Genomic DNA, 25,458 nt, shown 5'->3' with positions numbered 1-25,458 from the left:
ATGCAAGGCCAGATGTGCAGAGGGGAAAACTTGGACCTGAAACAAGGAGAGATTGAGCTGCAGTTATATGGAATCATAAATATGTACTGCAATGTAAACTGGAGCACTGAGCTACTCATCTGATTTTAACTTGAAAAAAAATATTAAAATTTAAAAGGTCTCTCACCAGAAAAGTTGAAAAGTATATAATTAGAGTCTAAAGAAAACAAACTTGAACAAATGTGCTGTGTCTTTCAATTTAGATTCTCCACACTCCAGTTACCTTTGGAGCTGTACCAATTCCCCTTTCTGTCCTCAAACATCTATATATGAAAACATGCGGTGCCAGGGCTGAGACTGCAATCTTGTTTTTGCACATGCAGAAAATAAACACGCACTTCAGTTCAAAACTACCAATTCCTGCGCTGGTGGCCAAGTTCTGAAGCGTCAGCTTTAAAATGCAGCTCAGTTCTTCTGGACTGAACAATCATTGCCACAAAGCTTTAGCACCCAGACCAACACCGCAACTTCACGCTGAACTATCACTCGCAGCATTTTTCCTGCCATTTCACCCTAGTTTGGGGTGCAGTATCCTACTCTGACTGTACTTACACTCTCCCACAGATACATCAGAACATCAGGGTTGGAGATGGTGACAGTGCCGGGCTGTGAAGCTCCAGATGCAAAGCAGCAAGTGTCCCAGCAGCAGGACAGTGTCACAGTGTGCCATGTCCCGTCACCCTTGTCTGTGTCATAACACAAATACCTGTCTCTGTGCTCATCACTAGAGTTTGATGAGGGCCAGGTAGGCAGTATCACAGCTCCCAGGATGTTTAAGCACACGTTTAACTGGATGAGTGTGACTAATCTCCATCCTGTATGTGCTGATGCCTCAATAGAGCAAAACGCTGAAGCCCCCGCTCCGGGAAGGCATCCTGAGGGTGGCTTTTTCCTCCTCCCACCCATGTAGAGGGAAAAGCTGAAAATGTCTGTTTTGATAAGTACATCTGGGAGCTGAGACAGGATATGAGGGCTGAGGAGATGAATTGAAATAGCAAATTAAGCCTGGAGGGAGCAACTGTGAGTGACAGAGAGACCACAGGCATGGGAATGGATGAAAACCCTGAACCAAGCGTGGCCAGAGCAGGGTGTTGAGGAGGTGATGGGGGGCTCTTGGGGAGACAGGCTGATTGCAGTAAGGAACAGAGAGACAACTGTCAGCACCCCGAAAAAAGGAGGAGGCAATGCCAAGGGGAGGTCAAACAAGCATGAAGGAATATTTCAACTGCAGCAAAACACCTGCTAAGAAAGATAAATGTCCACAATGTACAAAGGACTGCAATTCTGGAGACAGATGCTCTCCACAGGGGTTTGGAGCGTGGAGCAGAACTGTCCATCGGGGGAACAAGCAGAGCCAGCAAAAGGGACAATCAAAAGGAAAAGCCCCAAAGCCAGCTGTCTCAGCTTCCTTTGGGGTATTTTAGATGAAAATAGGGAAATTTTCTACTCCCAGGGGATAATTTGGGGCAGGTCAATACAGGTGAGCACCAGGGACTTGTCTCTGTCCCCGGGCAGCCCAAACCAGTGTCACACATACACAAGCAGAGCTCTTGGGCTCAGGCACTCACAAGCACCAGGACTTCTACTACTGCTTTTCTCAGGCTAGAAAACACCTTTTCCAAAGAAACCCCCCCCCACCTGCTTCCTTCTGAATCAGAAACAGCTTCAGAAACATTAAGCCACAATTAGAAGTGTAAATTTAGTCATAAGCACATATAATCCATAAATCTCCACATCCAATAAAAAATAATAGCTAAGGAGAGTATGAAAGAGCCGTTAATTACTAAAGCTGTATTTCAGCCTCAGGCTATTCCCCCTTTCTGTTGCTCTGTTAGACCCTTTACATTACAATGGGGACTTCTAATTATTCTCTCCAGATCCATTATTCAGTAACTAATTAATCTTTTATTTGCTCTCTCTTAATATTTAAAAATTATACTGTTTTTAAATATATATCTATATATACTGCTCTCTCTCTGCAGCCTAGAGAGCTGTGCAACTATTAGCAGCCAGCTTCCCCTTCCCAGATGTGGCCACTGGACAGCAGGCAGGAGATGCAATTTCTGAGAGTTACCTCTTACATTTTATTCTTTTTTTCTATTTTTTTTTTATTGAATGAGGATGTTTCAAAGAAAGAAGTTAATTCTACTTACTTGGACTTGTCTGGTCACTGAGTCTCCGAAGTCTCCCGCTGGAGGTCCGGGTGATTCCTAAGGCAAGAAGAAGGTTTGAATGGGCCAAGGGAGTTCATGTGAATACAGTATATGTGGAGCAAGCTCATCTGCTATGAGTCTACATCTGGCAAAGCACATTTTTTGTTGGGAATCTGCTATGCACAATCACCTCTGTGATCAAAAGAATGTTATATGTTATTTTAAACAGAAAGACACTCGAGGAGAGACCTCTACCTTTCCCTGAAGACAAATATTATTCAAACATATCAAACCCACAAACATACTTAAGGTTTCCAGAAATAGCAGAGAGAACTTCTGAAATCACTAAGTGGGACACACACCTTCACCTGCTCCAGGATATTTAATCCTAGAAACAAGTGCAGCATTTCCAGAGGCAGGTTTCCTCGCTGAGAGAAGCAAGCACAGGAATTTAAGGACCAGCACATGCCCTGTGTTGGCAGAGAGCTCAGCAAGGATGTTCCTGCAAAGAGAGCAGAGATCACTTGGCAGCTGGCAGCAGCTCCCATGTTCAGCATCACAGGAAGGCGAGGGGCGACTCTTCTCTGGCAGGGTTGCATCCAGCATCCTGGGAATGCACCGTGTGTTCCAGGCAGATTCACACCAGAACACAGCGATCCAAATGTTGGGTAATTCTGCTCCATGTCTTTTAATGATAAAGTATTTATCATACTCATAGGGGTAGCACAGGGTTAACTCACAGGCACTGTGCTAGGGAAAAATATACGGACATCTTAACCCACCCTACATTATACATTACTTTGAAAGGCAAAACCCAGACACACCTCTCTCCTCCATCCCCATTGCACAAAGTAATTGGTAACTCCCAAACATTTACCTGCCTCCCAGACTCCGGGCAACACTCCTAATCCATCAGCAACTCTTTTAATTTCTCTGCCACCTCAGCTGCCTATTTGTAAAGTGACAGCTGCCATACACATTTCCTAGGTATGCTGAACAAGAATTACCTTAACAAGCATTGGTTAAAACCCAGTCATATGTGGAAACCGTATGTTGATTAGCACCTCAGTTTCTCTCTTCTTAGCACAAGAAAAGTGGACACAAATACAGTGAACCACCTCACGCAGGATGTTACACTCTGAAACTACCCCAAATGCTGTGATTTGCCAATACAGGAATTCCCAGAAGGTTGGGCAGCTCCTCAGTCTTTGGTGGGTTCTGCTGGAGGAACAGCAGCTCCAGGATTGTGTCCACCATCCCAGATACCAGATGCTGCAGCTGTTGAACTCCAGAATAGAGCTACAAAGGCTCCTCAGCTCTACACAAACCTGACCACACGCATATTTTGAATTGGGATTTCTGCTCTGTAAACTGGTATGAAACTCCCAGATTTTTTTGTGAAGTTGTTTGGTTAGAAGTGATGGACTTTAAACAGATATCTCATCACTGTCTACCAGATCTGTTGGACAATAAGCAAAAGGATTTAACCAGCACCAATTTAAGCTGCAGAGCATCCTCAAACTGTGACATGTAACATAGTCACAACCTCACAAACCCCATCAGCTGGAAGAGGTTGCACAAAAAAAAGGCAGGAAAACTTTCATACCGATGAGCCTGGGGGGAAGGGAAAAGAGCTGCCTGGCAACTTGACATGGAAATAGTGTCTCATGCTTAGAAACCTCTGCTTATAAATGCATGCATATATATGTGTGCGTATTCTCTCTGCCTTTCCATTTTTAACATAAAAAGCTTCTGTGACTCCAGAGTTGTGGCTGAACCACAGGGCCAGTCCCAGGGAAACGGTGGGAGAACCCCAGAGCCTTCTACCCCTACCCAGCTCTGCCCCCTAAAGAGCTTCACCAGCCAAAGGGCCAAAAATAGAGCCAGGACTGTCCACCCGCACGTGTGAACACCCCCTCTGTCTTCTCAAGAGCTTTATCTGCATTGCAATGGGCCACAATGCTGCTACACGCATCACTCAGCCTGCAGCTCCCATTGCTGACAGCAAGAAGGGCTGAAACTTCCAGGAGCTTGAATGGTATAACCAGCATTATAAATTTTAATCATATTTTTTCTATTAAACCCAGTTCCTGATTTTTTTTTCTTAATTCTTTTCTTCCCTCTAAATGTCTACTGCTGCTGGCAAGAATGAAAAGGCATATTTCCTCTGCTCAACAGTTTTAAATAGCACTTCTTCAGCCAAGCTGTAAGAGCACTTAAGTCCTGGCTCAGGTCCTTGCTGAGAACAAACACCTCTGCTTTGTTTGCGTGCGGGCAAGGTGCGGTGTCGAAATCCGGCTTTCATAGTTTCTCAAAAACCAGAAAAGAGTCCCTTATGAGTGGCACACTGAAGAACGCAGATACGCAGCCGTGTTGAGGTAGTTAAATACATCCTTTTATGTTCAAATACTTCATTCGGTCTGCGGCAAAGCAGGACGGAAGCAAAATGAGGAGCTTACAAGCTTGGACAGGATCGCACATAGGAAATGGCTTTATTCCCTTTAGCAACGACTCCAGTGGAAAAACACACACAGGACTGCAAGCATCCAGTACGGCACAGCCATCAGTGTCCATGTCCTGAGCCTCTGCCTTTCATGCAAGTATTTCTGAGAATATCCAACCGTGTGTGTGGATGCACTGTCCTGAAGGTTTTCTCTGGGGAACTGCAAATTATTCTTCACACCCTCTTCAAATAAGAAAACCCAAAGGTGGACAAGTTGGATTGATTTGTTCTGTATTGGAGGCAGCATGAGAAGGACATTTTTCTGACAGCTGTTGCTTCAATCTCTCTTAACATTAATAATACATAATAATGCTGTTAATCCCCTTTCAACAAAAGGGAAAATAAGGAGCAAACAAGCAATTTGTACCGTTCTCCCAAACCTTAATAGTGAATCTGGAAAGAGGAGGGAGCACTACAGAGTCCAAGCCAAGCTTGCTATCCATGATGCCCCGCTGTCCCTGCACCGAGGGAGGATCCAGACAGTCCTGGAAAGCAGATAAGCAGCAGGGAAAGCTGGCAGCGTGCAAGACAGAAGAGCAGATCCATCAAGAAAAAGAAATAAAATGAAAAAGCAACAGCTAAAAATATGCTGCTCTGAACACACTGCCAGGAAGCGGCAATGCGGGCAGGACCGGGGAGCATCGGCGTGCTGAGCGTGTTCTGGGGTTACCTCTATTTATAGCGTGGAAGCAGCAGAATGAGCCCTGGGTTTGGGCTGTGAAATGAAAATCAAAGGTTTTCACCCCAGACGCAATGTCTATGGTTCTTGCCTCTTAACGCAGTTCAAATGCCCTCAAGCCATGCTATAAATTTATTGAGTGCACTGGACTAGGAAACATAATGAAATATGCTTTATTTAGCTGAAAGTAGGAATGCTTCCCCACATCCCCAGCAGAACAACTTCAAAATGGAAGAGTCCAGCAGTTAAAACTCAGTCAATCCAAGAACAGTTCATTCAAGCCAGCGGATGTGCCGCTGCAGGATGGAGTTATAACATTTACAGAGCTCACCCTCACTTTGGCTCACTGGCTGAGCAATATTTCTTTTCATATTTTATAATCAATGACTAACTCCCTCCAGATCCACAGGCTGGGGCCATACGGCACAGCAGAAAGGCAGCGGCAAAGGACACGGGGCTTCTCCAGGGTCTCCTTCAAAACTGCTGAAGCCAAAACTAGCTCCAACAGGGATGTGTCAATGGAAGTGAGACCTCAGCCAGGCTCACACTTAAATCACTCCCTCCAGAAAACACTGGGCCAAATGTTCTACTATTTCAGGCTTCTTGCAGCTGCTGATAAAACACACCACGGATGTAAAGCATTCCTATATTGAAACAGGAGCTTTTTATAGACACTTGCCCTGATGCAGGGGATGCAGACACAGTACAGGGCAGCAGGGAGACCGAGTCCAGCCCGTCTTGAGAAACTGTCCTTGCTATAGCGTGACTTTTCTGTTTGACTTTGCTGAATCTGAACCTAGAGCTAACAAGGGAACTGCCAGAGATGTTCATCTCCAATACAGTCGATATGTGTGTTCTCCAAAATAGAGTTTTTGCTTGATACACCCCAAACATTTTATGTGTGCATATAACAGTGAAAGATCACTTAGGATTTATTTTCTCCTCACAGTAAGCAATCAATGCCACTATATAATGTAAAAAACAAAACAAACAAACAAACAAAACACAAAAAAAACCCAAAAACCAAATTAAAAAAAACCCAAAAGAACAAATGAGCAATTTCCATTATCAAGAGAAACCACAGAGTGCAGACAAACAATGGAGGATGTAACCCAGGAACTTGCTTTCTCTACACAGTCCAGTAAAAACAAAAACCCAAATAAACAAAAGAACCCAAACTAAAAAAAAAGTCATGTTGGAAAGGGATGGGCCAAAACCAGCAGGAGTCAGCTGGAGTCAGCAAAGCGGCACCAGCTCAGAGCAGCCAGCGCGACCCTTGCTTCTGTTAAATGCATTTCCTAGTGAGTCTGAGATCAGATAATTCAGCTGTCTCCTTCACCCAGCACAAAGACAGCAGGGTGTGCAGACAGCTCTGGAGACACGTCGCCATCCAAGACCAGTTTCATCCTAAGGACATTTCCACTCTCCTGGAGGGGACAGGTCAGAGCAGAGCCATGGAGACATCCCTGGACTCCACCACCTTTAGCACTGGGTGGTGTGAGACCCCCCAGCAGAACAACACTTCAGAAGTGTCCATAGCACCTACACAACCCCAGCACTCTAGAGCTGGCTCACTGCAGAGGCACCCAGCCCTACCTCCTCTCATCCATCCTGCCCTTCACCATCTCCTCAGGCCACCCCTGCTGCCTGCTGGGGAGAACAGAAGATGACAGCAAGGATGTCACCTCACCCTGCAGCGGATGCAGAGCTGGCACAGGTACCAGGGCAAACTGCTGGGACAGAGCTTTCCACTCCCTTTTAGGATGTGCAAATCCATCACAACATTCTCAGGACAATACAGGGTGTGAAGTTTATCTAAATTTTTCTGCTTCACAGCTACTACCCAGGCAGCGACCTAGAGAACTGTCTTCACCAGCAGCTGTATTTCATCCTGCTTCACATGGACAAGCTCTAAAAGCTCCTTAGATAAAATGGCTGGAGAAGACTTCACCAGTAACGAGGCCACAACCACCACCTCAGTGGCTTCTCCAACATACCAACGTACTGCTGGAGATGGAGCTGCAAAGTTTGAATGCTGACACAGGACATTGCCCACAGAGGTAGAGCCCTGCACAGGGGGCTGTGGGTGTCACCGGAGACAGGTGGGGACAGCGGGGCTTTGGAGGAGCTGAAGACTGCAGAGAGATGTCTGTTTGCAGAGTAGCAAAGGAAAAAAATCTCTATTGCTTCAAACCTAAGTCCAACGAGCCACGCAACTGCAACTTCACTTCTATGAACTTGAATTCCACTGGTAACATTAACCTCAAAAGGAATATATTTTTTGAAAAAGGAAAAAAAAAATCATGTTCATTTCCAGCACTAATCAGAAACATGCACTGAAGAATGAAAGACACTTTTCCAGATTCTGTGTAATAGAGACTCTTGACAAAGAGGCTGAGCACAGCTAGAAAAGAAGCCTTCAACCCATGCGGATGGTTTCATTCTGGATTGAATATCTCTGGCAGCAAACTGAGCTTTCACTGGGATGGAGGGATGCTGACGGAACAGAGGGATGCTGATCCCAAGGGACATTACAGACTCAGGAAAAGACCACTACCTTCTCCAACACAGCTACCACCCCATGGGTAGAAAATTTGCATCAGCAAGATGGATATATTCCTACCACAATGTTATACTTCTGGCAGGTGCCAAACACATTCCAACACTAAATGCCCCAAAAGCTTGCACTACCGATAAGAAACAGCAAGCTTTAAGCCTCAGTTTTACCAAGATTAGAAAGGCTTCCCAAAGGCCAGCAGTGACTTGCTCAGAGCTCCTGGCCACAGCAAAGGGCTAAATCAGGTAAAAGGAACAGTCTTGCACATAGTGGTCAAAGATGAAGAGGACCCAGCACTTTAACCTTGGCTCAAGCTCAGGCTTTGATTCAAGATTTCAACTCAAACCACAGTAATTCTCAGGAAATGAATCAATGCGTCCATACAGCTCAAGGCCAGAAAATTGCCCTGACCTGAAAAAGCAACACTACGCATTTTTATCAGCCATCATGAATTCAAGCTCATACTTGAATGAAGTCTTGACTTTTCAGATTCAATCTCAATGTCAAGATTAAAACGTCAGAGTGACCCCAAGTGCTTTTGCAATTTGCTCAGCAGTACAAGTGGCTTTCAAAGAGTGCAGAGACCTTGCCTGTACCCTGAGCGTTTATTCTGAGGTGAGCAAACTCAATCCTCAGATATTCACTTGATAGAAATAACACAATCATTTCACCACTCTTTGTGATGGTCTGTTCTTTACTGCCCACAAATTCTTCACAGCTGATAGTCATTCTGAGATATGCTGGACAACCACGAAAGCACAAAAAACATTAGCACAAGCAGTTTTTTATACAAAAAAGCATGTTAGTCATCATCTGTGATCCTTCTGGTTACAGTATTTCAGTAATCTGGCCAGGCAGCAGAGGGGATGCCACATCACCACACTGACACATCAGATGACTTATACAAATGCATATTTATAATGCAAGTATCCACACAAATTGGAAGGGACTGGAAAAACAGGCCTTTTGTATGTACTGTCAGTTTTGGTGGTTTATGTGATTCTTCTACTTAGTAGCAGAGAGAAAGGAAAAGGATTTCGAAAGGAACAGAAGACTTGTTCTGGTGAAGCTTTGCCGATGGGGAACGGCCCTGGGAACTACTGTCAAGTGTAAAATTACTTCCAGTTCGCTGTTGAAGCTAAACGGATTTCCAAAGAGATCTTGTCCCTCTAAATTTACCCTGTCTTCACCACACTCCTCATTTGCTCACAGTCCTTGCTTCTGAAATCCAAGAGAGAAGCAGCAGGACCTAAGAGCCACAAACAGCATCCTCGGGACATTATCACTAAGTGCGGGGTTTTTGCATGGATGTGTCACAGAGCTCAATGCCACCACAACAGCAGCTCGAATCTGGTCCCATGTTTCTGCAGAACCTGCAGCATCCCAGCAGAGCTGGGAAGGAGGGAAGGCAGCTGAACCCATCCAAGCTGCAGCCTTGCTCAAAAAAGGAAATAATCGAGCTCCTACACTAACCAGCTGCCACAAAAGCTTCAGCAAGCTAGAAATGTTTTAGTTAATGATTAACATTAGTAGCACAAGAGTCCCCAGAAGCCTGAATGGACAAGGGATAAGGCTTAAGCACACAGAGCACTGTGTAAACAAAACAAAATAAAGGATCACTGCTCATCTTTTGCCTTCCAAAAACCCCAAACGTGTACAGCACCCAGGCTCAGGAGTGCACCTAACTTGTCTCAGCTTTCTCTGGCAATGGCCATGGTTTAGCTGGAAAAAACTACTGTCACATTTGAAGGAGGGGAAAGGAATTTTAAAGCCACAATTTGGTATTTCCATATGGGTCAAATACTCCCAAGACACCCCACAGCTCTCCTCCCCACAGGCTCGTAACACTCTGGCTCTGACCACACAGGAGAACTGGTGCAAACTTCCCAGCCCAGCGCCTGGCTCTGTGCCGCATTCTGACACCCTGCTCAGCGTTAGCACGCTAAGCAGCAATGTGCTACTTCAGAGAACAAAAAATCATCCTGACTTATACTTTTAAAACAATTTCTTGATTTCCTCTTGTAACCTCAATGAAATCCAAATTTCATTTTTCATCCCCAGCATTTGCTCAGTAACAACTCACTGCTTCCCTGCTCTTGTTTCAGACACACACAACTTGTGTTTCAGATGGTCCCCCCGCAACAAACATCGCTGGATTTATCATCAGAGCCCTGCAAGCCTGGGGCTGCCATCAGGATGTAATACAGACCCCTTCTGTTTGCCAGGCTCTGAAAGGCAAATGTTGATTTTTCCCAGAGAGGGACGGGGGTGCATAAAGGAGAAAAGACCAGAACAAAGAGGCAGCGGCTCACTAGCCAAAGGGCTGCCGACACCAAAGGGCAGAGGTTAAGGGTTCTCCTGAGCCTAGGTGACCCACCAGCCGTTGGTGGAGTTGAACCAGTGCCTGTAGCTAAATGGGGCACCCAGAGCAGACCTGGCCACTTGGGACTCCCCAGCCTTGGTGAACAACTCATTCACCACTGGACGAGATAAGAGGCAGCCTTTGGTTTTCAGAGCAGCGTCTGACTCTGAAGACGCTACAAAGGGGAAAACTCAGCCAGGGATTTTACTTCAATTCAAACTGCAAGTCCAAGTCTCATTCCAGACGTGATAAAGTGTCCTTTCCCTTTGCCCAGTACAAGACATGCTCCACTGCAACCACAGAAGGAGCCAAGGGACCACAGTCACCAAATCCCATTCCCTCCCTAGCCAGAAACTCAGACACATACAGAGTCAAGATTCACAAACTGTCCAGCCACTCCATTGAGAACAGGTAATCTTGGAAAAGCATTAAGCTCAAGCAGACGATGGTCACTTCTCTCCCTGCAAACATCCACACAAACATACTTTGGGCTAGAAATCCTGCCCAGAGCATCCCTAGTGCAGCAGCAGCCTGAGCATGCACAATTTGAAGTCTGTGTTCATAAAACAATGGGGTTTATTTGCTCTGGTAGGTGCTCTGTAATACTCTGATACTACACAGAATTGCCTGGAAATCAGCAAGCCTGAGACCCAAGCTGCAGTTCAGAACCCAGCTCCTCCCTGGTAGCCCTACACAAGAAATAGAAGCTCAGAATCACAGCTGCTCCCTTGGGGCAAACATCCACATTCTAGCATTTCTCTTTAGCCCCCACTCCAGTCAAAACCTGATTCTCTGTTCCTTTGAGGCTGACCTGTCCCAGGAAGATGCTGAGGTGGGTGGCTGGGGGAAATAGCTCAGCTGTGGGGACACAGCCACCTGGGGACAGAGGACTCAGGAACATCTCAGTGGCCATCACAGCTCTACCATGACTCGTTGCACGTAGCTTCCCTCCTCCACATGTCCCTTTCTCTGCCTGTGAAATGAGGTGTCAAACACTTCCCCTGCTTACAGGAGCAGGAGACATATGTATTATTTAATGTTTTTACATTTTAGCTGTGCTGTAAAGAATGATTCAGGCACTATCTACAGACGACTGAGGTAATGTCCGCTGTACTTAAACATCAGGGAAGAAGGGAAGTTACAAGTTGAGACTACAATGAAGCCCTGGACCCATAAAATTGAGGGTTTTCTCCCATTAAGTCTGCCCAGAAGCAGTCAAGGCAATCCAGCTTCCTAAGCTAGTAACATTCTTTGAATGTTTTTCCATGTATCTTACAATTATATTTAATAGTGGCTGCAGCAGGGAAGTTGGAATAGAACTTCAGCCAGTTTTTAGGGTGTATTCGAGTGCCTAATGTTGCATATCAGCTTACACAGGAGTTTGCAAAAGTGCCTTTACAAACTGTATTACTACTCCATCTCTATCCTGAGAGAGCCTAAATGCATCTTAAAAACATCAGTGCTCCACTTAAGTTCTCTCTTCCATTGCCAAGTCAGACACCCACAGAACAACCACAGTCCCAAAGTCAGCTACACAAGCAGCTTAAGCCTGTATTGTGAGGGGTCAGCAATCAATGCTGAGATTAAATTTCCTGTGAGCTCCCCCATTCCCTCAGTCTCATATGAATCATTTAAAGGCATTTAAATGAGACCTGGGTTCTCAGAAGTACCAATTGCCCATGCTGAGCCCCAGAATATGTCTGTTATATCCTGCTCCTGTACAGACTAAGGCACCCAGCACAAAAGCACTAAAAGAACAAGATGTAGAATAAATACATAAGGGTTAATATCTTATTGGATTATCCTTTTAAATCTTTGTAAGGGACAAAACAACACCAGACTCAACACCTACCTTTCTGCCAAGCCATGCTTTCCAACAGGCAGCTCTACAGAGAGGCAGCAGGAAAATTAAAAATAGGTTCATTTAGATAAACCACAGCTGTAGAAACCACTGCTACTTGATACTACTCCATAATTACACACTCTTCTCCCCGGGTACCAAGCGGTCTCAGTGCAACTCGTTCCTCTAATGGGTTTCTGCAGCTGCCAGCAAGGGAAAGGTAAAGCACCTGGCATCACCAAATAGCTCAGCCCTGGCAAAAGGCAGAGTGAAATCACTCCTGGCACAGGTGAAAACCATTTCAAGTCATGGAGCACTGCCTGCAGCCGCTAAGGAAGCTGCTCTCTCTGAAAAGACGGCTCACACAAGGAGACACAAAGCCTGTTCTGTGGGTCTGGCTGAAAGGCAGCATTGTACATGGAACATGGCACACTCGGTGTAACGGAGCCGGGCAGCGGAGGTCCCAGTCCAGATCCCCTCCCTCGAGCCACTCACCCCAACGGTGCAAGTATTCAGCCTCCACTATGAGAATCCTCAAAAGAACAAACAAAACAAAAACAAAAAAAAAAAACCAAAACAACAAAAAGAAAAACCCACCAAAAAAAAACTCAACTACACAACACCACTAACAAAAAACCCACCCAGTTGCTGCTGTTTCTGCAACAAACACACATGCATGCACAGGACTGACATCTGCTCTGTGCTGATGTGGATGGTCCCTGAAAAGCTCAGCCTGCAACTACTGAGCAATTCAAATGTCTGTGCACGCACCCCAGCACCACTAAGACCTTGCACTGTGTTAAATAGTGGCACAAGAGCGGACTCCCAACACAGTGAAGGTCATGGATTAGCACCTTAGGCCCTGATTAACAAACCACACTGTGTGACCTGCCACAGTGCACACACAGGCTGCTGCCCACCAAACTGGAAAGGTTTTTCTCTGTCTGGAGACTCAGGTCACTTCTGACGACCCCTAAACCACCATCAGAGTTTATTAGACAAGCTGACCTTTCACAAATAGCATCTTTCACAGCCAGAACACTCCAGTTCCTCCTGTCCAGAGGAGATCTGTGACACTGCCATGTCCCTCCAGCCCAAACCTGCCCCAAGCCTTTGTTTCCCTGCAGGAGCATCACCCAGGCAGGAACCTCCCTCCCCTGTCCAGAGCTGTGGGATCGACAAGGGGCCAAGGGAGGATGCTCTGGGGGGTGTTCAAATTCCAGCCTTATCTCCAGAGGCTGAGATCACGGGTAGAAAATGTTTCTGTGTTGCCTCAGCAAGCTTCCTGCTGGCACCCCTCTTCCTCTCCACAAAAGCACCTCTTTGTAAGCAGTTGTGGAGAAGAATGGTACAGTCTAAACGTATTTACCGTTTCAGAGACGCCAGATCTGTAATGTTGCCTGTCCTTAGCATGACCCAGCTGTTCCTCCACAGCTGTATCCTAAGCAGGACAGGGAAAGCAGCCACAGCTGCACAGAGGGATGCTGCTGATTCTTCTGAAAACCACTGGGACACAAAGCAGTCACTCGTTGCACCAAGCTGGTGGCTACATGCTTTAGTGTCTGTGGAGGATGCCCACTACTTAGGATGATAACCAGAGGTCTCCAAAGCCTGGGCTTGACTCCTCGCTCTATCACAGGAGCTTCAGGGCAGCACCCAGCTCAGTGTTTGCACATTAAGCCCTTGTGCAGTAGCCCCACACACCCTCCATAATCAAAAGAAGACAGACCCTGTGGCTGGTGAGTCAGCTCCATGCCGAGATGGAGCTGGAAGATACAGTGATTCATCCGCCAGCCCCTGGCTGCAGAGAGGCTGCAGGGACCAGCTCTGACTCAGAGAGCTGCTTTTAGATGGCTCAACTCAGGCAAAATTTAATTCTGCCTTTTTTTCCAGGCCTCAGCCCTCTAACACAGGATATTAGCTCTCTCCTAGCTTTAAGATCAATGTCTGAAAGGCTGAAGATACTTACAGGAATAGGAAACACTTTGCTTATCTGTACTGTCATTAAACAAGGAACAGGAGTCAGGATATCTGGTTATGCCCCAACTTGGCCACACAAACCAAATGAAGCAGCTTGTTTCTCGGCAGCTCAGTGTCCTCAGTGATAAAGCGACGTAAGCATGTGTATTTCACAGAAAATTTCCCATAGACACTTGGAAGACTTTGGGAGCACAAGAGAAAAGATGTTTATCCACAAAGCACATCCTTTGAGGACCTTGAAGCCCCTCTGTAGGGCTCTGCCCTGGTGACACAAGCACAGGGCGAGGCCACTGCCTGGTAGATCCACGCTCCAGGAGAAGCTGAGAAACACCCACATCCCTCTACAGAGGGAGTTGCCACCAATCTTGCCCTAAATTGCCTGAGTGTAAGCAAAGCATTGACCTCCAGAGCTCTTGCACATCTGTCGCCCTTGCTTTATTCCACAGGGAAGTGAAATTTAAAAAAAACACAGCTGAAACAGTATTTAATCTTGCAAAGATTATGACTGCATGATTTGAAAAGCAGAGGAGGCTGTTAAGCCCCCAAAACAGAGGTCTCTACTTGGTTTATACTCTTACTTTGCCCATAATCTACAGGCAACAGGGCTTGGATGTTTCCAGGATATTCTGAGGGACCATGCCAAGGCAGTTTTTAGTTCAAAGCCTCATCTCCCAGCTGTGTTTTGACCTAAGAATGCACCATTCAATTCTCATCAGAAATGGGAACTAGAAAGGCTATAAAAAAATAAAGATGATCCCACATGGAGATGAAATGTTAGAATATTAGAATTCAAATTAATCCTGATACAGTGGAAATGGACAACAAAAAAACCTGAACAGGATGCAATGTGATTCAGCAAGGACCAGTGCAAACATCTAATCTACACACTAGACTCCCTGAAGTCAGTAGCTGCAGGAGGTTCCTATGAAATATTCATATCCTACGTGGGCTGAATTGCCAGATTTTATCACCACCAACTATAGAAACTGCTTAGGGTGATAAGTACCCCAGGCAGGTGCTTGCAGGAAGGTGGGATGGAGCTGAGTTCAGACCGAGGTGTGGAAGGCAAATTGTCAGAGCTGTGTAAGTGAGACAGCCAGGAGCATCCAGGAGCTCAGCACCAGGAGAAGTTCATTCTAATGGCATTAGAGCCATTCCCTTCGCAAACATCCAACACTGCGCACTGGATCCTCAATGTGAAAAGCCACCAGGTGCCAGGCAGAGCAGCACCCGTTTAAGAGTCTGTTTGCACTTCACCAGCTTGTCTCTCTGGGATTCTACCATGCCCTTAAGTTTCCCTGCTGTCTAAGGAATCGAGGCAAGATTAGCCACATGAAGAACACCAGAAATCCTGATGCATGGCCAGCCTTGCAGCTAGCAGCTGCTCCCACAGATCTGCAGGGCTGAATGCTTCACCCGGCCTGGCCCTGCAGCCCCACGAGTGCCGAGGGAGCAGCAGAGTCTCATGGAAATGCCCAGACACCCTCTGCTCAACAGGGTTAACAGAAGGTCCTCCAGGCTGTGTTAATAAGCCATGATTCTGCCTTGAAGCTGTAAGTACCTTGGAAACAGACAAGGTGCTGCACATCACCTGCGCCAGCTCCACGGGAGAGCCGGGTATTTGCTCAGAGAGAAATGCAAACAAACCCACCCTCACCAGCTTTGTGCTCTTCTAGAAATTCAAACAAGGTCATCTCCAGATGGATAGCAGAGGATATGGAACAGTCATGGGCAAAGCAGCTGCCCCAGTGCCTATTTGGGCAGCTCTGGCAGCCCACAGGAGGAGGAGGAGAGGAAGAAGAGCAGCCACAGCCCTTCAGCAAGGTATCTGAGCAGCCTGCTCTCCATATGCAGTCACAGTTTATTGCCACACTGAGCACAAGATGAGTATTTTTAACACCCTGCCTCCTGCTTTTCTGACCCGCATTCTCCATCTGGTGACATCCTTTGCAACAAACCATGCAGATTTAAAAAGAATATGCAACTTCTGGTCCTGAATGCTCCAGACCTAAGGAAACAGCATGTTTTTTCCCCTGTTGTTGTCATTTCTGCTGTCCAGTTGAGAACCCCACACATATTATGATGTGCTAAAGAAGGTACAATTCCCACACCTCAGGGCCTGGGGTTGGTCTGACAAGTTCAAAGAGAGCCCTGTACCCTCTGCCTGTGCTGTGATTATACAAGGGAAGCTCTGAAAACAAGGCTACAAACTGTTTATTGCTCCTGTGCTGTTCACAGGAAGAGTGAATTCCTACGTGAATGTCCAGCCTTGCTGTGAAGTGTTCACAAAGTGGAAGTTATCAATAATTTTTTTTTTTGTAGTTACGAGAACTCATAGTAGTTCAGACTATCTATAACAACACTTATAACAAAGAAATGCAACTTTAAAATAATTTGAAGCTTGCTAGTATAGCACTTACCTTCTCAGAGGCTACCACAGCTCTCTTCCAGCATTCCTCCCAGTATGCCCCAGTAGAACTGCTGGCTCTTCTAATTCATCCTAGCACATAATTCTCTGAAGAGATTGTTTCCTCTCCTGATATTTTCTCTTGCATCCTTCTAAGATTTCAGGTTGTCTACTCTTCCTCCCCCAGAACTGACCAGTTCTGGCCCAGGAGCACACAGAACCTCATTCACCTCCTGACCCCACCTTCAGTGCATGTTGGCAGAGCGCTGCCAAAATGCTCAAAGCATGTCCCGGGGTGTGTGAGGAGAAAACACGCTCTTGCCTCTCCATGTTCCTGGTGTGCCCCCATCCATCTCCACCCGTGTTCATGCTCTGCCAGCACAGCTTCTGTATCACCATCCGCTGGCCCACGGGAAACACTCCTCATCTCTGCTACACCTCTCAGTAGCAGTCTATGCATCAGATGGAGGGGCTTTGGACACATATATCTCCACAAGGCTAAGAATGTTTATTTTCACCCAAGACTTAGGTCAGGTTCTGCTCCCAGCTCACCAGGGGCTGTGTGACTGTGTCCTGGACTGACCTTCCAGCTCCCTGCTTCCCAGTGTCCAGAGCCGCTAACCCTTGGTCTGTGTTACCAGCTCTGCCAACAAACTGCCCACCAAGGAACAGTCTCTAAAAGGGTTTAACACTGATGCCTGCAATAATTAGCACCCAGTACATTGACATAGGAGACTTTTCTGGATTATATCCATTCCCAGGGGCTCACATACTCATATTCAGAGCCCAAAGGACATAAGAAGCTCAGTAATATCTGAACATTAATCCAGACACATTATGAAACAACTTTTTACTATTCCCTCTGCATCACAACTCAAGCACAGGGCTCTTACTTTTCCCACGATGGTCTTAAAAAAAAAAAAACTTAGCAAAGCCAAATACACACAAAAAATCCCCACAGCCACAGCCACCCTCTTCCCCTCTCCCCACCACATACACTGTCTGAAAAGCCTGACATGTATTTTATAACTTTGATGCCTGATGCTGATTTCCTAGAGAGTGGCTGGTCCGTGACAGAACACACAGAGCAGCTCCGCTACGGGGGAAGGTCTGAAACCTCCACAGATGGATCATACTTCCAAGGGCTGAGCTCATCCTTCCCAGCATTAACTCATCACTCTCAATATTAACTGCAGGAATCAGCTGTCAGATTATTTCACATCACTGTTGGGAGGTTTATCTGACAAAAACCCACTCTGGGAAATAAATCACAGCCTTGCACTGCAGCTGCCAAGTGGGACAAGAGAGACCACCCAAGCCATGACAATCCCTGACAGCCCACAGCACCGACAGCCTTTTCCATGCTCTGATGTGGGAATCGCCAACTGAAGCATCTCACTTGTCAGTACAGCAATTTGGGAAAGCGTTTACAGATGCAGATGTAGTTGAATGACAATTAACATCATAGGGCAATTAGTTACAGTAATGTTAGTCCTTCAGGCTGCGTAAGTCTGAATCGTACAGTAAATACTCAACAATTCAGAGTCATAACCTATCTGCTAAAAAATATATTAAAAGGAGACATTTTAAATCCAAGGGTAGGATGTGGTGGCTTTGGCACAGTTTGGGCACAACTCAAACATGTTTCTCAGTATTACGCCCAATTTGATAAAACATGCTCTCTTCAACACACAAAGGCAGGACACCAAACGGGAAAAAACCCTTCATGTGGCAGGCAGGCAGGCAGGCCTACATGAGCACATAATAAAGGTCTGATTTGAAGGATTTCCTGGTGCTTCTAGCTATTGACCTTAGATAAAAATAATACAACACACATGACTGTGTTTTTATCACTAGAACACTGAAAATCAGCAAGGTCAGAAACCTTCCCCAAAGCAAACCATTGGACAAGGGGAATTACACCATTGGACTGGAAACAACATCAACTTTAGTTGCTTCACATTAAATTCTACGCAGGCAACAAATTATGTTCCATCCTCATTCCTACTGATTTAAATATATATATATATATAAAATTAAAAGCAAAGTCACATTGGATAAAAGATGGAAATTGAATATTAGGAAAGCAAAGCAGTTGTGAGAGCTGGTGGCTGACACCCCCTGGGCACAGATCTGGGCAGGCTGGGACCTCCCCACCAGCTGAATCTGTGGGTGACACTTGGTCTTCTGCAGCCCAGAGCTGGACCTTCCCTGCAGGCAAACCAAAGCCTCCAGCCTCAACCCGCAGCTTTTCATCACCCTTAAACCCACTCAAACAAAGCCCTGCCACCTCCCATGGTCTATCATGTGCAAGTCCTTTGTCCTGACTTGTAATGCATCGAGATCTGTTATTCTTCTCAGCAACTTTTATTTGTACAAGTCCAGGCACTTATAACTCAGCCACTGAGTCATTCAAGAACAGCTCTCAGCAGTAACTGTTGAGGGCATCTTGTCCTCATTTCCTTTGTTTATTCTGTCCATTACATAAAGCTATAGGCAATCCTTGTTTCCCTTGATAACATCAAAAACAAAGCAAACTTGCACCCAGAGGCTGCTCTTGAGGATCAAGACTTCAGCTTGCTCCCCAAGTACGTGCACTCAGTTTCTCTGGCACCACCACCGCAGTGTGCAAAGGGACATGACTCCAGATGAGCTGAACAACTGAGCATCAAGGACCCTCTGTGTCCCCAGCAGCTGCTTTGGGGAGAGCTGATGGTGCTGAGCTCATCCCAAAGGGAGCTGGTTCCTCTGCAGGTTGTCCCTTGGCGAACATCCTCTGCCCCTGGGAACTGGAGCCTGAGCTCCGTTATTCCCTTGGTCCCCAGAATAGCCATAACTCCCACACCAGGAAATTATGGGTTTTCTTGAACATTACCATGACCTTTTTCATTTCCATTATGCCTTTAGTTGTCTCCTCCCTCTACACTCCTTTGCTAAATAAATCTCAGAGCTGTACAAAGTGTTTCCTGTAAATACTCCTCATCTGGCATAGACAAAGGAAAAAAAAAAAAGAAGAAATTAACCCCCCCTTTCTGCTACTAGTTCCAGCTTGCAGTCATCCCTCCAGTTTAACTTCCATCTGCTTGACCTGGGAGTGCAGTGTTTGAGGGAAACGAAGGGGACAGTTTCATGCTCTGGGCATCAGATTCAAACCTGCCCCTGACTGAAATTAAAAGTTCAAGTTATGAAGGTAACTTATATCCCGCTTCAGGTTGCTGCGGTGCAATGATAAGTGTTAAAGCTTGAGCAAAGAACTACACAATGAGCCCCTTTCTGCCCAGCACAACCAGTTGTCTTCACAAATGTAGTATTGCCAGACAAAAACTGTTCCTTGCCTGTCCTGGTGCCACCCCATCTGATGCTGGTCTCTGCTCTAGAGACGGCTGAGCCCCGCTGAGCTCTCCGAGGCTGTTTTGTGCACACGACAGTGGAAGTCATCTCACAAGTGCAAAGCTGTGATTTTCCTTTCCAGGCTTCTGCAGCAGTGGACTAGGTGTCCCATCACACAGCAGCTGCAGGAAAGGCCTTTGCAAGGCCACGCCGTCACCTGAACGATGGGTTACACGGAAGGAAGCAGTTTCCCAGGCAGTGAACCCCCCTCTTAAACATAAACCCTTTAAAGGATGCTTCGAGCTGCCCTTGTAAGTCATCACAGGCCACTGTGGGAACAGGCTGACTCACCAGTGACTGTGTCACCTCTCCCACTGCTTGCAGCCTGTGATATCCATAGGGAACATGGGCTGCTCAAGCACAGCTGCCCTTCCTGAGGACACAGACCGGGCAGGAAGGGAAACTCTCTAGTGTGGTGCTGGACACCCTGACATGGCCAGTTTGCATCAGCCCGAGGGACAGGTGGGTCCCATTCCCTACCACATGTCACCAAGGAGCTTACAAAAAGCAAGCAGAGGCTTCACACATCTATCTGACATGTTAAATTGACACAAATTGCTGCGATAGAGACTTTCACCTCTTCCACAGACTTCATCCTGGATTTGTATCCCACCTTATGCTGCAAAACCCACAGTATCTCTTGTCTAAGAGGGGCCAGGTTTGCCTCACACAAGAAGCCTCACTCGCTATCTGTGACCAGCAGCTTTGGGGAGGGATTTCCCTGCAAGCAGGGAGTTATTCTCTGCAGCAACATCTCCCTCTTCCACATGGCACTGCTTCTCCTTGCTCACGCCAGGTTGGTACGGGAAGACGATCGGTGTTTCAGGGAAGGAGATAATCACCCCATTGGGCCCCACATGGCTGCTTGTTATTTCTTGCATATATCTGCGTGTTGTGGTTTCTTATTTGGCTTTCTCCACAGGCTGGATTCCCTTGCTTCTCCAAACTATTTCCTAACAGATGTTGGGATGTTTTACTACCTGAAGTACAGCTTTACCACACACCAGCCAAACCTGGCAATGGCAGAGCACCCAGCCAAACCCATCACACCAACCCTGCCACTCCAGCACACTGTGGCACTCATATAGGAGAAGTTTTTTATAACAGGACTACATCAATCATCACGAGCCATCAGAAACATGTGACAGCAGATCGCATTGACATTTATGGGCTACATATTACATCAGCATACAAGTAAAATATAACAATTGTGCTTTCTGGTTGGACATCTCCCTGTCCCACCTCATTTTCTACAGTAAGGAAGCACAGAGGTGAGTTTGCCAGGTCTGACACCAGCTGCCATCAACAACTTTGACATCTGCTAAGACACAGGAACAGATAAATCAGCCCAGAGGACACAGTTCCTTCTCCAAAGCTTCCCAGCCTATATAATGCCAAGAACTCTAATTTGACTTATATTCTATTGCCCATGCTCTACGGGGAATATTTGTTAGTTATGGCACAGGAAAAAATTGTTCCCAAATGCTGATGCAATGATCAGATCACAGTTCTCACTGTCACTCCTGCAGTATTTCTTCTAGCCTTAGCTCATACCTGAGGAGTTATTTCTCCCCAAGTGCATAAGCAATAAATTAGGAGTCCACAACTCAGGTAAAGGTTGGTCACACATAACCATTATGGGTAATTCTGGAGGTACTGTTATTAGAGTAATCCTTATTTCAGCATATGCCAACATCTTATATAAACCCGAAACTGCAAACACTCCTTGGCCAAAACAATTTGCCCCACTCTTGAAAATACCTATAAATCATCACATCATTTATCACGAGTCCTGTCTATTGCTCTTTTGGCAATGCAATTGTGCTTGAGTAATGAAAAACGAGAATCAAAAAATCCTTTAAAAAAATAGTATCCCAGGACAAGTAAAACATCTCAGAAAAAACAAAATAAGAAACCAAAAAAACTCTCCTTGCCTGAAGCATCTGAAATAATAGACATCCCTAAAGCAAACATGTAAGAGCTGGCTTCAGTGGCAGTTATAGCTCATTTTTAACTTGCTCTGTAAAATCCCCTTTCCACCCTCTCTGCTCCTCCTATCGCTGCTGCCGGGAAGTTCCAGGAGAAAAGCGCTATGGGCACAAAGGTCTGAGCCTTTCTGCTGGTAAGAGGTAAAGCATCCAAAGGCAAATGCTTTATATTCCAACCACACCTACATGGCATGTGCCCAAAAGTCAGAGCAGATGGCTAATGAGTCCGCCTGAAGTAATTCAGGAAAGGTAAATCTGGCCCAGGGCGGGGAGCAGCCTGCTAACAGGAGAGCGCTACAGTGGTGCTGTGTTCATAGAGGAGGATGGAACTAGAGCTTCAGGTCCACGAAGTCAAATGAGATCCTCCAGTTGGGTGCAGAGGGACCTGGTCCACAGAACAGATCCAGAATATACTAGAGAGGAGCAAACAAAGCCAACAAGGGATGCTCCCTAACCTCAAAACGTGTTTAGAAAATGCTTTTTGGTTCCTTTTGTCATCATTGTTGGGAGATTCTCAGCCAGGCACTGCATTTCCTGCCTGTCAGGGGTTGTCAGCAATGTGCTTGGGAAGCGCAGTCTTTGCAGCTGAGGTGTCACTTTGTCACCTCACCAGTTTCTTTGGCAGAAGAAAGCTCAGAGGCTCTGCAGGCGCTTTTAAATCTTATGTCCTGGAGAAGTCATCTGGATTCACAGTGAAATTCCCCAAAGAGAGTCAGCATGGCTGCTCCCCAATGTGTAAAATCACCAGGCTGATGGGACAGGAGGGCTGGCTCAGCCCCACGCAGGGGTGGCAGCTCTCCAAACGCAGCCTCCCCAGCACAGTGGGTGATTCATTGAGCGCTTTTTTGCCTGATGAATCAGCAAGAGGCACGGCCCCAGCACAGCATGGCCAGGAACTGCAATGCCGAAAGCAAAACCTTTGCAACACGCAAACGAGAGCTGCTCAGGAGAGCTGCCTGTGCTTTTTGCAAACTTAGTGGCGGTCACGGTGCCATTACCCCACTGCTTCAATGTCATGTATCCTGGCTAGTGCAATTCTTCTGTTCATTTTCCTTAAATAATTGCCCCAAACCAAGGGAAATCTCAAGGAAACAGAGTCTTTACAAAACAGAACTGCAGGCTCTGTTGAATTAAAGGTTCTAACCAGATGTCAACCCACCTCATTTGCAACATCCAGCAAAGGTGGGTTTGGACACTGACCAAAGACAAAATCACATCAGGGGCTTTGCAGCACCACAGCTTTGACCCAAATCAAGGAAAGCAATTAAGAAGCACTTGGTCTCACTGGCAAGAAATCATATCATCAGGTCATGCAATACTGGCAGCTTTTGCTTATGACTGCTTGTTATCTCCAGACCTGTTCTTCTACCGCTGCTTTAGGCACCATCTGCACCTCAGGAGCCCTGAACAAACAACAGCTTCCCTATACGCAATGTACAACCATTAATGCCCACTTTAATCCATTACAATGCGCTAATAATCACGCTTTTAGGCTTTCTCAGTTTCCCGGCATACAAGCCCTCTCCAGTAGTCCATTTAGCAGCATTAATGAGAGAACAGAAATGTGCAAGACAGAAGTGTTACTAATAAATTTTAACTACAAACAGGCAGCAGCATCACACAGGGGATTTTCCAAGTGAACACAAAACCCCAGTTCTTGCGGCTTATGAGCTCAGGCTGCGGCCAGTTGGCCATGACGTGGCTCAATGACTCTCCGCTGCCCCGAACACCCCTGTGGTGCAGCCGGACCCGTGACTCAGGACACGAGGAGGTGGCCAGCACGGTGACACCATGTCCCTGCTGCAGCCGGGATGAAACAGGGCAGAACGGGGCTTACAGAGCAGAGAGTCATGGGCTGGTAGCTGGAATGAGCAGAAATCAGCTGTGGAGCAAAGTCCTGCACCTGGAGGAACTGCTGGAGGCATCTGAGCATACAGGGTTAGCAATGGACCTTTCATAGGAGATGTGTCTGCTCTGGTGCACTAGCTGCTTCTTGGGACCACTGGCAGATTTTCACAGAAGGCTCAGAGAAATTATATCAGTGATGGTTGCTTGCTCCCTTGTTAGCTGGGGAGAAAGGAGCCTGTGAGAGCAGAGAGCACAGAGCCCTCACCACACACGGCAAGACTGGGAAAGCCAGGATGGGGAGCAGGGAGAGGACAGTCCCACAGCATTAGGGGATCCCAGCTCTTCCACCCTCAATTTGGAAACCCATCCAGCCCCGAACACAGCTGGTGTCACGTACGATGTGCCACCACCTTGTTTTAATTTCAAGCTGCACCTCAGCATTGGATCTCACCCTGTGCTGGCACAGGTGCCTTCTGAATAATGAACTCCTTGCCACCAGCGCAGAGTTTTGCCTGCAACAAGCTGCCTCCCTGGATTTGTTTTGCTTTTTAAGCCTTTTCATCAACAGTGTTTGTTTATATGCAGTAAAACAGCCTTTTGCTCTGCTACAGAGCCGCACAGAGGGAGAAGGGCTGTGCAACTTGTACTTTTTAAAAAAAAGATTTCTTTTCCCAGTACAGAGATGAAGAGAAAGTGCAGAGAGAGGCAGCGGGGCAGCAGCTTGCTCACCTGAATATGAGGATTTCTTCATGCCGTCGCTTCAAGCTGTGACATGGGAGTGGGAGCGAGGTGTCGGGGCAGCGGTCCCTGCGGTGCCACGGTCCTTGTGTTGGGGCGGGCAGGGACAGGGAGGGGACACGGGCTCTGCCACCACATTCACGCGTGCAGCTCCAGCCGACGGGCAGGCGAACGCTCCCATTAATTAGCACACACCTTTCCTAATCTCACACACACGGTTATGGGCTGTTCCAACTCTCCTGGCACTGGCAGGGGTAAGAGCAGGGCTCAGCCTTCCCAGCAGCTGCACTTTATCCCCTTGTAAAACAAATGGTCCCCGGGGATTACTCCTGCCAACTCCCAGCCTTGGAAATCCCGGTGTATTTAGCGGGTGCAGCAGAGGGAAGGGAGGGAATTTGATGCCTCCAGCCCAGCACACCCCACAGCTTTGATCCAGCCCTTGGCTGCCGGAGCTGCTCGGATCAGCCCTGCTCTCAAATTAGGCAGTTTTTAGTGCAAAGTACATTGCTGGCCTGTCAGCAGCCTGCAGTGCAAACACCTCTTTCCTCTTCAAACCCACATGTAAAGGACTTATTCAAGGCTGTAAATTGAGCGAGACGCTTGTGCAGGCTTACGATACGGGTAGAGCTACATGGAAGTGGTTACTCAGTGTTTGCGGGGATGCAGAGAGCCACATACCACATAACCAGCTCCCCAAAGCACGGGGATCTGGCATTTCCCCCAAGTTACTGGGAAGAGGAGGCTCCATTTTGCTGTTTCTTATGTGCCTCAGCACATGGGTCTGTCCGGAGAGCAGACACTGCTGATCACTCCCTTGTGAAATGCACGTCAAACAATCACTTACGCAAATGCAATAAGCTAGGGGCATTATTAACACAGACAGGAAGACAGAGCAAATTAAGACGGGCTATGACTAAAGGCACCGTGAAGTGCGGGAGCCTGAACTGCTGGAGGAAGGACTGTGCTGCTGGCAG

At 46.8% G+C, this 25,458-nt stretch overlaps 1 protein-coding gene across 1 annotated transcript in view; it reads right to left on the bottom strand.

The window, feature by feature from the left end:
* SEPTIN9 (septin 9) overlaps nucleotides 1-24,497 on the bottom strand; it is a gene marked incomplete at its 5' end in the record, with an annotated part of 119,701 nt that extends 95,204 nt beyond the window's left edge. The window contains 2 exons of the mRNA XM_080356268.1: nucleotides 2,193-2,249; nucleotides 24,476-24,497. Coding sequence (XP_080212394.1) covers nucleotides 2,193-2,249; nucleotides 24,476-24,497 — 79 coding nt within the window. The remainder of the gene's footprint in view (nucleotides 1-2,192; nucleotides 2,250-24,475) is intronic.
* Nucleotides 24,498-25,458: the final 961 nt, after the last annotated feature.

The sequence above is a fragment of the Nesoenas mayeri genome (genome assembly GCF_963082525.1).
Source record: "Nesoenas mayeri genome assembly, chromosome: 19".
Taxonomy (NCBI): domain Eukaryota; kingdom Metazoa; phylum Chordata; class Aves; order Columbiformes; family Columbidae; genus Nesoenas; species Nesoenas mayeri.
The sequence above is the reverse complement of the archived record's forward strand: the minus strand, read 5'-3'. Positions and strand labels throughout refer to the sequence as shown.